At 38.4% G+C, this 15,900-nt stretch overlaps 2 protein-coding genes across 3 annotated transcripts; both read left to right on the plus strand.

Annotated features, from left to right (window-relative positions):
* The first annotated feature begins 85 nt into the window (after positions 1-85).
* LOC141604584 (protein FREE1) lies at positions 86-7,897 on the plus strand. Its single transcript, XM_074423001.1, has 10 exons — positions 86-1,548; positions 1,645-1,731; positions 1,834-1,965; positions 3,115-3,246; positions 5,240-5,305; positions 5,405-5,515; positions 6,123-6,215; positions 6,563-6,596; positions 7,392-7,468; positions 7,560-7,897. Exons 1-10 carry the CDS (start codon positions 550-552, stop codon positions 7,635-7,637), a joined length of 1,809 nt encoding a protein of 602 aa, XP_074279102.1. The 5' UTR covers positions 86-549; the 3' UTR covers positions 7,638-7,897.
* A 1,746-nt stretch (positions 7,898-9,643) lies between these two features.
* On the plus strand, positions 9,644-13,341 carry LOC141604586 (GDSL esterase/lipase EXL3-like). 2 transcript variants are annotated; one of them, XM_074423005.1, is made up of 6 exons: positions 9,644-9,714; positions 10,320-10,523; positions 11,036-11,166; positions 11,257-11,490; positions 12,480-12,735; positions 12,934-13,341. In XM_074423005.1, exons 1-6 carry the CDS (start codon positions 9,645-9,647, stop codon positions 13,122-13,124), a joined length of 1,086 nt encoding a protein of 361 aa, XP_074279106.1. In that variant the 5' UTR covers position 9,644; the 3' UTR covers positions 13,125-13,341. The 2 variants fall into 2 exon arrangements, with proteins under 2 accessions (XP_074279106.1, XP_074279104.1); XM_074423003.1 differs by lacking the exon at positions 9,644-9,714 and having other exon boundaries at positions 9,788-10,523.
* The last annotated feature ends 2,559 nt before the right edge of the window (positions 13,342-15,900 follow it).

Here is a 15,900-nt window from a genome sequence, read left to right on the forward strand (position 1 = left end):
TTACATGCATTATAACTAAATTTCATTTCTAGTTTGCATCATGTTGATGTGTGGTCCCATTCTCTGAAAGGTGTCGTCTCTTACGAGGTTGTTATGTGGTTTGGACTGTTGTTATTGAATTTTGTCTCAATTCTCAAGCGGAAGTGTAACAAAGTTGCTACATTTAGATGTAGTGGGAAATTGATGGAAGTGTGTTTACCAGAGATATATTTAGGTGTTGTAATATTTGCGATAGGAAGAGGAGTGAGGTCTGAGACTCTGAGGTGTGTTAGGCAAATGTGTATATAAGGCTTGTAACTTTGTAAGGGGAGGAGGTTGAAGACGAGCAGAAGCAAGTAATAATTGCACCAAGTATTATGCAAAAAATAGACAAGGCAGACGATCAAGTGAATGGGGGGGTATTGTTAGCTGAGATATTGTGATGACTAGTTATGTAAAGTGGAACAAATATGGCAATGAATTACTGTATTAATTAGTAGTCGTAGATAGATAGTAGTAATAAGGTTGGGTAATTGGGGGTAAAATATGTAGAAAAGTTATCCCCAATAGATGGGTGTAAAAAGTGTAAAGATGATGGTGGTACAGCAAAGACAGCAGGGCAGGGAATTCCAATTTGATGAAAAATGGAGTGAGTTGACAATCAAGTCATATACTATTTTAATTCATTCAGTCTTTCTCTCTCTCTCTCTCTCTTGGTATTCATATTCTATTAGTTGTGGTGAAATGCATCAACCAGGAGGAGAATATCCGTCGACGCCATACTACTATCCACCACCGCCACCGACTACCACTAGTTCCGCCTCCGCACCACCCTTCACCGATTACTCTTCTTCTGCCTCTTCTTATTCGTACAATTACCCTTCTTACCCTCCTCCTCCTCCTCCTCTTTCCGATCCTCCTCCCCCGCCCACCCACCACCAACCCGATACTCACCTCCACTACAACAACAACAACCCACCACCCTCCTATTTTCCACCCAATTACGATCATTCTCCCCCCAATTACTCCCATTCTTCCCCCAATTACCCAACTCCTTACGATCCCAACCCTCCTTCCCTTAATTACCCTCCGACTCCTTACGATTATAATAATACCAACCCTAACCCTAATACCCCTTCCTACGCCCCCAAATATGATCACTCCGGATCCGCCTACCTTGATCCTAATTTAACCGCCTATGGGACTGCACCCTCAACTAGGCCCACTTCCGCCTCCCCCGCCGTTAGTGGATATGACTACAACTACAACGATGACGGGGTCTACGCTTACCAAGGCAAACATGAGCCTTATGGAGCACGTGGCACTGGCACCTCTTCTAAATCATCCTCAAACTCCCAAACTTGGTCTGGTTTGTTCGATGATTATGGCAGGCCTATTAGCTTCCCTGACAAGCACGATAAGACTCACACTTCCACTCCATCTCTCAAGGTTGTCAGGGCAGTCCCTAAGGTCGACGATAAACCTGATGTTCAGGGTGGTGTCCAGAAATTCAAGGTCAAGCTCTTGCCTGAGTCTGGATCCCAGTCTACCATGGATGTCATTTGCATGGTACCCCTCTTTATCCTCATTCATCTTACTTGTTGCTTTTCCTCAACTCACCTCCATTACCACTTTGTTTCATTTCAATAACATCTCCCCTTCCAGGTCGGTTTGGATGGAATCCGCATGCTTGATCCTAACACAAGTCGTACTTTGAGAATATATCCACTTGACACTGTCACTCGTTGTGATGTCAGTTTATGCCACCTTTCTTTCTTTATTCAACACTTACACTTTCTCTTTTTTTTATTGGGGGTATCATCTCATTACATATTACTTTCTCTTCTCATGCAGAAAATTGATTCATCTACCTTTGCATTCTGGTCAAAGACCCCCGTTGATATCGACCCAAGGCGCATTAGATTACAGTCAAATACTTATACTACAAATACAATTCTCGACACAGTCACCGCTGCCACCGTCCAGGTTTGTTGCCCTTCTCTCATCAGTCTAATCGATCATATGTTTACACCTTTTTTTTTTTTTTTTTTGTTGATAACGACTGTAATTGCTGCATTGCTGGTTATACTACATTAACTCATAGTTACCTTCATGCTTGTGCCATAGTTGGATACTTGGATGTGACCGCCCATTCTTAGGTCTTCTCAGTACTTATGACCAATGAGTGCTTTTAAATCTATGCTTTGGATATAAGAGAGGGGTTTCCGGCTCCTGCATATTCAAGGAGAGGGACCTTGAGATTAGGCATCATTACCAACCAACGGACTCTTTTTGCGGTAGCTTATGGTGATGGAAGAGGAGGTTGATTGATATGGAGTAAGAGTGACTTAGGAGATCTGCATTTGGCGATGAGATTGTTGGTAGGGCAGCATGATGGAATAATCTTTTCTTATTAATTCTTTTTGTGGTCTAATCCATGTTACCAAAATGAAACCTTTATGGGCCAGAGGACCGGGAGCCTGTTTCTTGGAGGCAGGGAGAACACATTAGGAATGGAGTTGTGTAGTGACGAATTTACATGCATATATAGAATCGGTTTTTGTCATTCTGAATCCATTTCTTCCCCACCCAATATCTGAATCAAACATGCTTTTATGTCTTTATGAAGTTATCTTCTTAGGCTACCACAAATACTTCAGAGTTCATATAGGAGGTTAACTCATAAATACTTCACAAGATACTAACATCTAATCTCATCACCGTAACTGCAACACCTTACTAAATATTGGAGGCTCATTGAGCTTGTAGTTACCAATATTACATCCTACTAAGTACTACCCCTCTGCGTGGAGGTGATTGAGATATCACCTAAGTTACATATGGGCAGAGGAATCACTAAAGGTTGAGGGTTGGACTGGGCAAAGGTTACCTGCCTCAGTGGTTTTAGATTAGTTTTATATACTATATGAATGGAACCTTCATTATCTTTGAGATTGAGGTCATGTTTATAGCTGCATTTAGGGAGACACTGCCAACGATTTGTTTGAGTGAGTGTTCTGGGTTTAGGTGCAGGGATAGACTCATATCTGAAAACCACTTGGAACCCTATGAGCCGTAAAGTATCTTGATTGTTGATTTTGATGCACGATTTTTTTCCCGTGTTCATTATCACAGTTCAAGGAGATGGGTGGAAGGATCAGGCCTTCCGAGGCTTCTAAATCTCTGGAGGTGCCTTCAGAAAAGAAGAAAGGGTTGGGTGACTGGATAACCAAACTCAAACCCGTGAACGAAGAAAAAGATCATTGGGTATGTGCTTGACTTTGTCTTTCAATACTATGACCCCCCTTCCCTTCTATATCTATTGTTTTTCCAGTAACTGAGGATCAATAATTCGCTCCTGATATTCTGGTAGTGCATTTGAGAAATCAATATGGCTCTCTGGAAATGTTTTCTGAGTCCTGTGACGTGAGCTGGAATTTCAATTTGAGTTGCCTATGTTACTTTTTGTTAAATATCTACTAGGTGTTCATAGGCAGTGTTCTTTGAGCCTATTTATCATTATTTTTCCTTGGAGTTTATCTTTCTGAAGTATACATGCTATTTCTAATGTGCATCAGTTGTTGCCAGCCCTTTGAACTGATAATGGCGGTCATGATATGTATTATGAGTTTACAATAGTTGTTGGAGCTTGTTATTCTCACTGTACTATGTAAAGCTTTTGTGTTGTTTGTGTGGCTCGGTTGTGGTTGTTAGTTGTTACCCTGCTGAGAAAATGTAAAAGAAGAATGGAAAAGAATGCTAGTATCATTGCTGGTTCGCCGGTTTCCCTTTTTCCTGTCTCCGGAAGGGGATGGAGTAACGTTGAGTTTCAACTAGGGCTTGTCATTTGATAAAGGGGTGGGGGGAGGGTATGGGGGTATAAACTATCTTCTTCTGCTCAAGAGGAGTTGTGAACTTGAAATTTCATTATTGCCAAGGCCTTTGACTTTCAATTTCACACAAATTGCCACCATTCTACTCGTGTAGAAAACTCTCATACGTGTAGTTTTATATGCCTTCAATCCAGAATTACTTTCCATATTCATATTTATACACACGAGTTTAGAAGTAAAGATACTTGTACGTTTTTTTTTGCACCTCAGGGACATGTATTATATACATCATATCATATAGGATTCTCTTACTCTTCATATTACTTTGCATATACCTATCTGAGACACTCAATACGTAGACATGGGTATGCCATTTGGAACTTTCATTTTAAAATGAAAAGATGAGGATTATTTTTGTAACACTTGGAAATCCCAGTACTATAGTTTATCATTGAGGTGAAAAAAAGGAACGAAACACAAGTATTGGTATCTATACTCATATTTCTAAATTCATATATGCATTAAATATAAGTAAATTGGAGGGAGTAAATTTTACTCCTATATTCTGGAGATACTAGAGGTTGGAGAGCGTACCTCGATCTGTGAGGCGACATATATTAAGAACCATTGATGGAAGTATTATTTATACCTTTGTGCTTGAAAGGGTCCCTCTTATGGCGGGGCAAGGGTGGTAAATGTGACTGTGAATAACCTTATCCATGTGTTAAACACATAGGAATGTGATTAGATGACTGATACTAAAAACTACGTGGAGAATTGCGTTGATGGGTTCCTAGTTCCTACTTCAGAATACAAGAAGCATAGATGGTTCAACATTTGAACCATTTTGCTTTACAGATGGTGTTCAAGTAAAAAAAAAAAGTGTATCTTTGCCTCAAATGGTAATAATAATATATATTTTTTTTTTAACTTTTTGACAAGTATGATGATATCAATTAAAGGACACCAATAGGTGATGCCCGTAAGCCAAAAGACACAAAAGGCCAAAAGGGATGACATTAGCATAAAAGGAAGAGCTAGAACCTTAAGCTCTTAAGCCCGTCATGAGTACTCTTATGTACATAGAACAAAAATTACAGTTCCCTGTGAGAGTGGAGCACTTGACTTCAACTATTCAATAACTTAAAAAGAAGGATCTTATATTCTTGACAAGTAACACTGTCATGATTAAATTATGATGATTCCTTTCCTCCCGAGTAGGTTGTTAACCACCAAAAAGATAAATGAACCATCTTCCAAATCTCACAAAGACACGAACCCAATTTTGTCGTTCTTGGTACTGTTGATATTTTTTGTTTATAATTTTCTGTTGTTTGAGAGAAGGGTTGGCTGGGGTTTCAAAATGATTTCTCTGGCCTTCCAGGGTTTTGAGTGGTACTTATTGCTAGCTGTCTTTATCTTACCAGGTTCCAGATGAAGCAGTATCCAAGTGCACTGGTTGTGGATCAGACTTTGGTGCTTTCAATCGTAGAGTATGTGCAACGTATTGATCAGATATGTTGTATGTGTTTCTCATACATGCTTATTTGATGAAACAAAGTATCATTGACTTAGTGTGTTTTATGTGTTAGCATCACTGTCGCAATTGTGGAGATGTATTTTGCGACAAATGCACGCAGGGAAGAACCCCTCTTACGTCTGAGGAGAACGCTCAGCCAGTTCGTGTGTGTGATCGATGCATGGTATGCATTCTCCTTCTCTATTGATTTACAGATATGCGAGAAATTTTAGATGATTTTAGAAGGTTCTATATAAGGTACATGTATGTTAGTCCTTGAGTGATAGATTTACTCGTCTTTTTACGGATTTTAAAAGTCATTATGAGAATGAGGTGGTGGAGATTGGTGAGTGGCCACCAACGGTTTTCTGCTCATCGTTCAGAGATTACGTTCAACAAACCATATTTGTCATGTTGCGGGGTTCTCTTTTGATCATATATATAAAGGCACGGGTGTATGAGAGGATGTACACGGTAACTGGTATATATTGAAACAGCGTAAAAGATTCGACTTTGTATGGCTTATGGGGGTACGAGTGTGTGGGCGAGTTTCCTCTTAGTATTATGTGGGGGTACAAGCATTACATCTTTTTCTTCCACTTGGAAAAAAGAAAAGAAATACCCTGTTTCTTGATCCTTTAGCCTTATTGAATTAGTGTGTTGATATGCGGCTATAATGGTTTCCGTTGCATTAGTGTAAGATGTAGTGCTGGAGAGTTCATTATCTTGAGAATTTATTGTCTTACATATGGAATGAATGAGCGATGTGTTCATATGTGTATTAATCACAGGCAGAAGTAACTCATAGGCTTAGCAAGGCCAAGGAAGCAGCTAGCAGGCCAGTAACTTTTCAGAGTCACGAAGACCTTGCTAAGAAGCTCCAGGTAATAGATAATTTTACGTGTGCTTGAGACGTGCTTCTTTTCGTTTTTTTACTATGGTTTTATTTTGTATACCCTCCTCCAAATGATAGTGTCGAAGCTACAGTTTGCCCTGTTCTTGTAGCAATTATATAATCTCTACATATACATTCTGTTTTCTGAAGCAATAGATCTGATTAAGGTTCAGCAGTATAATTACCATGAACGGACTGACCGATACACAAAGGATAAACTAGAGGTGTTATTGAGAAGTGATTTGCGTCTGCGCTGATATGCATGGCTTCTGTTTGAAAATGGAATGCTAGTTTGCCCGGATTCTAACTTTTGTTTTTAACTGATTATTATGACAGGAGGAAATGGAAAAGAATCTGAGAATATCTTCTGGTAAGCCCGGCCTCTTGCTTTAGATTTGTTTGTACTTGTAGTGCTCTGTCTGTGCATGCACTTCAGCCTTTTTTTCTACAAAAGATTATGCAATTAATATTCAAGCGAATACCCAAATACAAACTTGACTAAACCAAACAAATCTCTTCCGCATAGACGCTTGATACAACCTTCCACGAGAGGTCTATCAATCTGCCACAATTTTAGAGAGGATGACATTCATTTGACCCAGATGATATTGTAGCCGAAGTATAATGTTTAGCAGTTATAGCATACAAGTCAGCCTAAAGGCCTTTTATGCGAACTAGATTACAGAAGTTGCATAATACTCCGTAAGCTGCTTAGTTTGAGAAGGCGCAAGGCGCACTGAGGCGATGGGGTCCCAAGGTGCTGAGGCGCAAGGCGCGAGCCTTTTGCGCACGAGGCTCACTGATTTTCAGAAGAACATCCATATTTTACAATCAAATTTTGTGGGAAAATAATCCCTTTTTTTTTTTTTTTAAAGAGGGCTCACATGTACTTTAAAAGTGAAAATTAAGGATAAGGGGGAGAAAACAAGGTTAAAATAAAAGAATTTGGGAAAAAATATGGAATTGCACGCTGATGCGCCTTGGTGTGCCTCACTAGTTGCGCCTTGGGTGTGCCTCATGCGCCTTAGGTGCGCCTTTTGTATCCCATGCGCCTCACTGTGTCTGATGCGGCCTGGCTGGCGCCTCACAGCGCCTAGGCACACCTTTTGAAACGAAGGTACTAAGCTGTTTAGCGTGGTAGTTGCTAAGTCAAGTGGGGTTGCAGGTTCGAAGTCAAAGTCAGAAAGTTCTGGGAAGCGAATGAGGGAAGTTGCCTGTCCTACTTGTACAGTCCATTTACAGGTTTGTGTTGTGGATTAACTCAGTGGGGTGGTTTGCTTCTTTTGCTTTTAATTTTAATCTGCTGATCTGCTTATGCGGGCCATGGAATCAGGTCCAAGTTCCTTCATCGGGATCAGAGACGATAGAGTGCGGAGTTTGCCAGCAACCGTTTATCGTGAGTGCTCATTGATTTGTCTCCCTTCCTTTAGTTTTGCCTTGTATCAAGTTCCATTTTCATTAGTTTGGTTGTGAGTTGTGAGTTGTGAGTTGAGTTGTGCGCTTAATAATCTAAGGACAAATGATCAACTTTTGTGGGTACAATCTTGTTTCATTTTGGAACTTGCTGATTTCCGAACTGGATCAGCATTGTATATTGGGGGCCTTTCTTGTTTCTCCAACAATGTGAACTTATGCTAATTCAGTATGATATAGTAATATCGTGTTTGTTTCTGCACCTTGCTCACTTACCCTTAATTTTTACGAGTTCAATCCTAACTGATACGTAAAAATTGTGCACTAGTTTTTCAAGTTGAGTATAATTAGGAAAACGAAGACTCAAAAGGAGATCCCTGGCCCAACTTAGTCCAATAATAAAGTTGGTTGTGACAAGCGGCCTTATTGATAATTCTTCCCTTCCATTAAATACGAGTATAATATCTACATTTTGGATTTTCTCATCCTTTCATTTTCATACTAGTAGTCTCTCAAAATTAGCGGTTGCATCCTCATAGTGGATGGACTGGATGTCATTGCCATTTAGTATAATATAGTTTTATTACAAAATCTCATATGAAACGGGTCTTGTGATAAATCATCGTGAGATTGGCTCGTATATACATTATATTGTATTAATCCTCGATCTCAATTTCGGTAGAGTAATGGATATAGCGGCGAGTTGTATGTAGTTGTATTGGATTCGGGTCAGGTTGGATTTATTTGTTAAAATTATTTGTGGGAAGACTATTTTTATAAATGAATTTTTAGTGATATCATTCAATAACTTATAATTGAATGTTCCAAATGTTGAGATGTGAGTGGTAATGATGTTGAGATGTGAGTTGGAAATTGGAATGAATAAAGGGAAACAACACGAGGATGATTAACATCCAAAGAATGAAGTCATTTGATGCATCATTTCTTAGAGTATGTTATGATTGGAGTCCATATATTATTATTTAAGCAGGTCTTTGTCCTGAATATTAATTAGACGGTTAGAGTGATTAGTTTATAATGATAATGATGATATTAAATCCCATCCCAATTCCCAACTGTCTATCAACTCTTACTCTCACTGCCACCACACTTGTGAATTATTGTCTCTCTTACCATTATTCTTATCACTCAATTGGCAACTAATCCTCTGCTTATGCTGCTAATCCAACTATTCATTCTTTTCCATCAAAACAATACAATCCTAACGAAATATTACTACGCACCATCAACGTACACCTGTACGTACGTAACAAACTTGAGCTACAAATTGGAAGTCGGTATGGTTGAAGAGTGAGTGCATAAAGCTTTGAAGAGTAGCTGTAATGGTGTGTGTATGTTAAACATGAGTTTACTGTGTGTAAAAAGCTTAAAGATGACACACGAGAAGCTTGACTTGCTCTTCTTTTTTGCATTCAACCGCTCACACTATTATTCACTAATAATATACATACACATCATAAACCACTTGGTTGGTTGTCAAAAAAAAAAAAAAAACACTTGGTTTATCTTCACTCTTGACAGACCTCTTTATATTCGTCTTAGGATTAAAATACGTAAATAACACTAACTTGAATTGAATACACGAGACAACCTAGCTTTTTGCTTTTGTCCAATGTTCCTCCTATTTCACCGTTTTAAATTTAAGATAGATACCGTCTTATACAATATTTTGAGCGTCATATATATTATTGAAATCTTTCCCACGAATTTAATTTGTAACCTCTTGTTAGAATCGCACATGGGCCTAGACCGCGCCTGTCGGGAATGTTAGCTTTACAAGTCCAAGGAGGTTCCATCCTAAAACCAATTGACAATAAATAAAGTAACCCCTTAAGTTATAAGCTAGATCATTCTTCCCTATTTCTCCGATATGGGAGACCTACATGTGATTATTTCACACCTCTCACTATCATGAGGTTTATAAATGAGTATAACTACTATACAATCATACTTTACCAATAATATACATTGCTCTAAATTTAGGATGGAGGTGCTGATTATAATAAGTGAAGCAGAGACAAACCAAGTACTCCCTAGAATTTATCCAATTCCAGGTAGGGTCACACTTCACACTTCTTTTAGGTCTTTCTAACCACATTATACTCTGTATTATTTATGACTTGAAACTTCAACGTTATCACGAAAAGAGAATACCCATATAGCTAAGCAAATTAGTGTATTGTATATTTCTTCCAATTTTTCAATCATTTTATTCATTTTTTATTAAAATATTTCATAATAAAAAAATAAATGGATAATATAAACTTTAATAAATTAGTAGTTCTGTTTCCTATATTATGGGCTTATGGGGCCATTCAATTCAAAAACACTAAAACTTAATACATTATATATATTTTTTTGCAAAATTCTTTTATTTTATTAGTATAAATTAATTTTACTTAAGTATGTGTAGTATGAGAGAATAACACAAAAGTTTACGAGTATATATACACATGCGAGAAATATCATGTATTCCGTACGTAGTTTTATTTTCCAACATTGTAGGAAAAAGTTAAATAAAAGTTAAAAAGAAATTGTTTTTGTGTGAGTTTATTTGTAGGCACCATGCAAAATTGTTGTTGCTATTTGTTACTACGTTATTTGTGGTTGTCTATATTATTCCTGCTCTTCAACATCATCAACCCTATTTATATTACAGCAAGTGCAACAGCCAGAATCAAGCTCCCTCCGAACGTGACGGTTCCGGCAATTTTCGGGTTGGGAGATTCTATAATAGATCCCGGAAACAATAACTACATAAACACAATAATAAAGTGTAATTTCCCACCTTATGGCCAAGATTTCATGGGCGGAATTCCTACTGGCCGATTCAGCAACGGAAGGATCCCCACTGACTTCATAGGTACTCCGTTGTTTTATGTATCAAGAGCTTTTATTTTATTTTATCAAAAATTCTTTTACGTACTCACCTTTGCTAAACTAGCTAGCTAGCTTAACCGGAACTTTTTCAAGTGCACGAGAGAAGAAGATACTCCGTACTTATTTAATAGACTACTCTATATAAGTCGATGATCATATAAAAAATGGTCATCGTAATACATGATACGGAGTACATTCGTACTAATACGTGGAAATCCGTATTTACTAAATACACATACACTAATTGAAGGTGGCCACCAAGTTAAAACAAATATCAACTCGAAATTAAATTAAATTAGTATCTGTCCCCAACACTGTACTCATCCATCTGAGGCTTTCTGATCATTTGACGAAAGAAGACGGTGCTTTAAAAAACATATCCGTCAAGTGTTGTAGAGCAAAGGTGATAGTTTATTACCGTATTAGTGAAGGCCTTCATAATTTTATTGGGTGCTCATTAATAAAGTTAAACCATTTTATGTATGTACCTGACAGCGGAAATGTTATCAATAAAACAAAGTGTGGGAGCATATCTTGACCCAAGTATAAGTCCACAAGATCTCCTTACGGGTGTCAGTTTCGCTTCTGGAGGTGCTGGTTACGACCCTTTGACTAGTACTCTTGCGGTATGTGCATACACCTTATAACAATATAATGCTCTCATATTGGTGGTGTATGTCTAAAGTTGCTGACTAATTAAAATGCGTTAAATGCAGTCAGTAATATCACTATCGGAGCAGCTAGAATATTTGAAAGAATACAAAGCAAGAGTGAGAGAAATGGTGGGAGAAGAGAGGACGGAATATATAATGAAGAACAGTATATTCCTAGTAGTGGCCGGAAGTGATGATATTGCCAACACCTACTTTGTCATCCCAAGTCGTAGGATTATGTATGATGTTGATGATTACGCCTCTTTCTTAGCCAATACCGCTTCTTCTTTTGTCCAGGTTACATATATACTCTCTTCTTCTTTCTCTTTTTGTTGTTTCCCTTCTTTATTTTAATGCACATCATTTAACTTAGAAGACGATATATAGGTCGATATAGCATGCATTATTAGAAATTTAGAATGTCGGTTTTTGAACATGATATGAATTGAAGCATGAGTTATCATTTCATATTTCAACCGAGTTGGTGCCAATTTGTACATGCATGACCTAGCCAGTAGGGATGGCAGTGGGTCGGGGACCCGACCCAGATCCTGAGGGTCGGACCCTAATGGGTCGGGTATGGGTCTCATTTTTTCAGACCCAATGGATATGGGTCGGGTATGGGTCTTAAGAAAATATTTCGGGTCCGGGTCTAAGTTATGAGACCCATACCCGACCCTTAGACCCTTTATTAAAGAAAAAAAATCAAAATTACAACTTTTCTGAATTCATACTGGTAGACTGTAGAAATCCGACTAAAATCTCTTTCTCTTCCCTCATCCCATAAAGTGATAAAACTCAACCAAACCCTTCTGACAATACCACCACTCCACCACTGACACAAGAAAACCACCACCACAGCACTGATACGCGACTGGCAACCACCTCTCTAATAGCCGACGACCGACAACCACCATTAACTCTATAGATTAATAAACTCATAATGTTAAAGTAGTATGATTTTTTTTTAATATTATAGACCCTATAGCTGTTAATCTTGTTACTAAAGTGGCTGAAACTCGGACCCGCGGGTAGACCCAGACTCTACCCTTACCCATAGGGTCCGGGTATGGGTCCTCAAATTTTAGACCCTTGCGGGTCTGGGTCGGGTACGGGTCCAATGGGAAAATCTCGGGTCGGGTCCGGGTCTAGGCGGACCCTACCCAGACCCTACCCATTGCCATCCCTATTAGCCAGCCATTATCGTATCCTTATTTGAAAGCACGTTTGAGTTTGACAAATTTTCGACATATTATAAGATGAAAAAATTGGAATTGAACGTACAGGATCTATATGAACTCGGGGCACGAAGAATAGGAGTATTCGGTGCACCACCAATAGGATGCGTGCCATCACAAAGAACACTAGCTGGAGGAATTTTTAGGAATTGTGCCGAGAATTACAACAATGTAGCACAAGTCTTCAATTCCAAGCTGGAAATCAAACTTGATTCACTTTCTAACAGATATTATGATGCCAAAGTCGTCTACATTGATATCTACTCTCCGTTGCTTGACTTGATCCAACATCCTCTTAACCACGGTACGTAATCTCTCCTTCTATTTCTAAAAGTTCAGGACATATTACTCCCTCCGTCCCAATCATTTGTTTAACCTTTAATTAAAATATCCCCACACAATGAATATAAAAAGTAAACAAATGAGAAACGGAAAGAGTACATGTTTAGGTTTTATTCCGATATTCAATTAATGATTTGGGCTTTTGGAACTAATGATTTAGGGTTAGAACAAGTGACACGAGGATGCTGCGGTACAGGGATAATTGAAGTTGCAGTCCTATGCAACCAATTTGATCCAGTTTGCTCGGACGATACCAAGTACTTGTTTTGGGATAGCTATCATCCAACTGAGAGAGGCTATCAACTACTTAGTACTATGCTTCTTGATAAATATATCAACGTTCTTTTCTAAATTGATTCAATAGGAGTATCAATTACCCAATTCAATTTATTGAACCATTAACATGAATGAATATCCGCAATCAGAAGAATTAGGTAAATGTTATGTCCAAAGCGCCTATACAGTATACATGATCTCTATTTATTTATGATTAAGAGCGAATTGTATAGTACTGCTAATTTGAACGACCCATGTCCACAATGTTGGATCCCTATCAATAAAATTACAATTCTACGAAATCTGTTATTAAACACTCTTTTTTTTTCATCATTCAAAAAATTATGACCAAGTTTCATTTTGACAACCATGATATTTTGCTTTTATTTTATATGACCTTAGAAACCGTGCGATTTACGAAATTTTTTGTTCCGGAACCTGGAACAACGAATATCGTGTATTATACACTTCAATATAATGTTCAATGTGAGCCGTTTGGAAGGCCGTAAAAGTCACGTTTCTATCTCTCCCGATTTTTCTACCACGTGTCTACGGTCGCTTCAGCAGTTACTCTATACAATTTCAGCATCAAATAACAAGTATTAAAATAATTTCAACGAGTATTCGATTTAAGCCTCTGGTTGGTTTATCGCACTTCAGCAGCCTCAAATGGCCGCTGTTGCTCCTCTAATTTTGTGAGGCTGTTTTATCCGACCTGACAAATCATAGGTGTTATTTATGGACATTTTTTTTTCCGGGACCTTAGAATTCCGAAAAACGTGTATTATACACTTCAATTTAAGCCGTCGAGAGGCCGTCCCGGGTCGTGTTTATTTTTCTCCCGCTTTTTCTACCAGGTGTCTAAGGTCGTTTCAAGAGTTACCCTATTTAATTTTAGCACCAAATAACAAGTATTAAACCAATTTCAGCGAGTATCCGATTTAAGCTTAGGACTGGTTTAACGCACACCGGCAGCCTCAAATTTCAGCATTTGCACCTCAAATTTTGTGAGGATGCTTTACCTGACCCGAGAAATCATAGGTCTAATTAACGAACATTTTATTTCCGGGACCTTATAATCCCGAAAAACGTTTATTATACACTTCAATTTAAGCCGTTCGAGAGGCCATCCCGGGTCGTGTTTATTTTTCTCCCGCTTTTTCTACCACGGGTCTAAGGTTGTTTCAGGAGTTACCCTATTTAATTTTAGCACCAAATAACAAGTAGTAAACCAATTTCAGCGAGTATCCGATTTGAGTTTGAGACTGGTTTAACGGAAACCGGCAGCCTCAAATGGCCGCTGTTGCTCTTTAAATTTTGTGAGGCTGTTTTATCTGACCTGACAAATCATGGGTGTGATTTACGGACATTTTTTTCCTTAGAATTCCGAAAAACGTGTATTATACACTTCAATTTAAGCCATTCGGGAGGCCGTCCCGGGTCGTGTTTATTTTTCTCCCGCTTTTCCTACCACGTGTCTAGTGTTGTTTCAGGAATTACCCTATTTAATTTTAGTACCAAATAACAAATAGTAAACCAATTTCAACGAGTATCCGATTAAAGTTTGAGACTGGTGTAACGGATACCGACAGTCTCAAATGGCCGCAGTTGCTCCTCAGATTTTGTGAGGTTGCTTTATCTTACTCGAGAAATCATAGGTGTGATTCACAGACATTTTTTTTTCTGGGACCTTAGAATCACATAAAACATGTATTATACACTTCAATTTAAGCCGTTCGAGAGGCCGTCCCGGCTCGTGTTTATTTTTCGCCCGCTTTTTCTACCACGTGTCTAAGGTCATTAAAGGAGTTAGCTCATTCAAATTTAGCACCAAATAAAAAGTTTTAAACCAATTTCAACGAGTATCCGATTTAAATTTGAGACTGGTTTAACGCACACCGGCAGCCTCAAATGGCCGCTGTTGCTCCTTAAATTTTGTGAGGCTGTTTTATCTGACCCGACAAATCATGGGTGTGATTTACGGACATTTTTTTTCGGGACCTTAGAATTCCGAAAAACGTGTATTATACACTTCAATTTAAGCCATTCGAGAGGCCATCCCAGGTCGTGTTTATTTTTCTCCCGCTTTTCCTACCACGTGTCTAATGTTGTTTCAGGAATTACCCTATTTAATTTTAGTACCAAATAACAAATAGTAAACCAAATTCAACTAGTATCCGATTAAAGTTTGAGACTGGTGTAACGGATACCGACAGTCTCAAATGGCCGCAGTTGCTCCTCAGATTTTGTGAGGTTGCTTTATCTTACTCGAGAAATCATAGGTGTGATTCACAAACTTTTTTTTTTTCCTGGGACCTTAGAATCACATAAAACATGTATTATACACTTCAATTTAAGCCGTTCGAGAGGCCGTCCCTGGTCGTGTTTATTTTTCGCCCGCTTTTTCTACCACGTGTCTAAGGTCATTAAAGGAGTTAGCTCATTCAAATTTAGCACCAAATAACAAGTTTTAAACCAATTTCAACAAGTATCCGATTTAAGTTTGAGACTGGGTTAACGCACACAGTCTGTCTCAAATGGCCACTGTTGCTCCTCAAATTTTCTGAGGCTACTTTATCTGACCCTAGAAATCATAGGTGTGATTTACGTACATTTTTTTTCCGGGACTTTAGAATTCCGAAAAACGTGTATTTACTTCAATTTAAGCCGTTCGAGAGGCCGTCCCGGATCGTGTTTATTTTTCGCCCGCTTTTTCTACCACGTGTCTAAGTCGTTAAAGGAGTTAGCACATTCAATTTTAGCACCAAATTAAAAGTTTTAAACCAATTTCAATGAGTATCCGATTTAAGTTTGAGACTGGTTTAACGCACACCGACAGTCTCAAATGGCC

The sequence above is a fragment of the Silene latifolia genome, chromosome 10 (genome assembly GCF_048544455.1).
Source record: "Silene latifolia isolate original U9 population chromosome 10, ASM4854445v1, whole genome shotgun sequence".
Taxonomy (NCBI): domain Eukaryota; kingdom Viridiplantae; phylum Streptophyta; class Magnoliopsida; order Caryophyllales; family Caryophyllaceae; genus Silene; species Silene latifolia.

Bases quoted from the DNA above. Each gene is read 5' to 3' on its own strand.
- LOC141604584 (XM_074423001.1), top strand. From the start codon at position 550: ATGGGTGTAAAAAGTGTAAAGATGATGGTGGTACAGCAAAGACAGCAG. The intron at 5,306-5,404 runs GTATGTGCAACG...TTTATGTGTTAG, and splicing joins TTGGTGCTTTCAATCGTAGA to CATCACTGTCGCAATTGTGG. The intron at 6,216-6,562 runs GTAATAGATAAT...TTATTATGACAG, and splicing joins ACCTTGCTAAGAAGCTCCAG to GAGGAAATGGAAAAGAATCT.
- LOC141604586 (XM_074423003.1), top strand. From the start codon at position 10,226: ATGCAAAATTGTTGTTGCTATTTGTTACTACGTTATTTGTGGTTGTCT. The intron at 10,524-11,035 runs GTACTCCGTTGT...TGTACCTGACAG, and splicing joins GATCCCCACTGACTTCATAG to CGGAAATGTTATCAATAAAA. The intron at 11,491-12,479 runs GTTACATATATA...TTGAACGTACAG, and splicing joins CCGCTTCTTCTTTTGTCCAG to GATCTATATGAACTCGGGGC.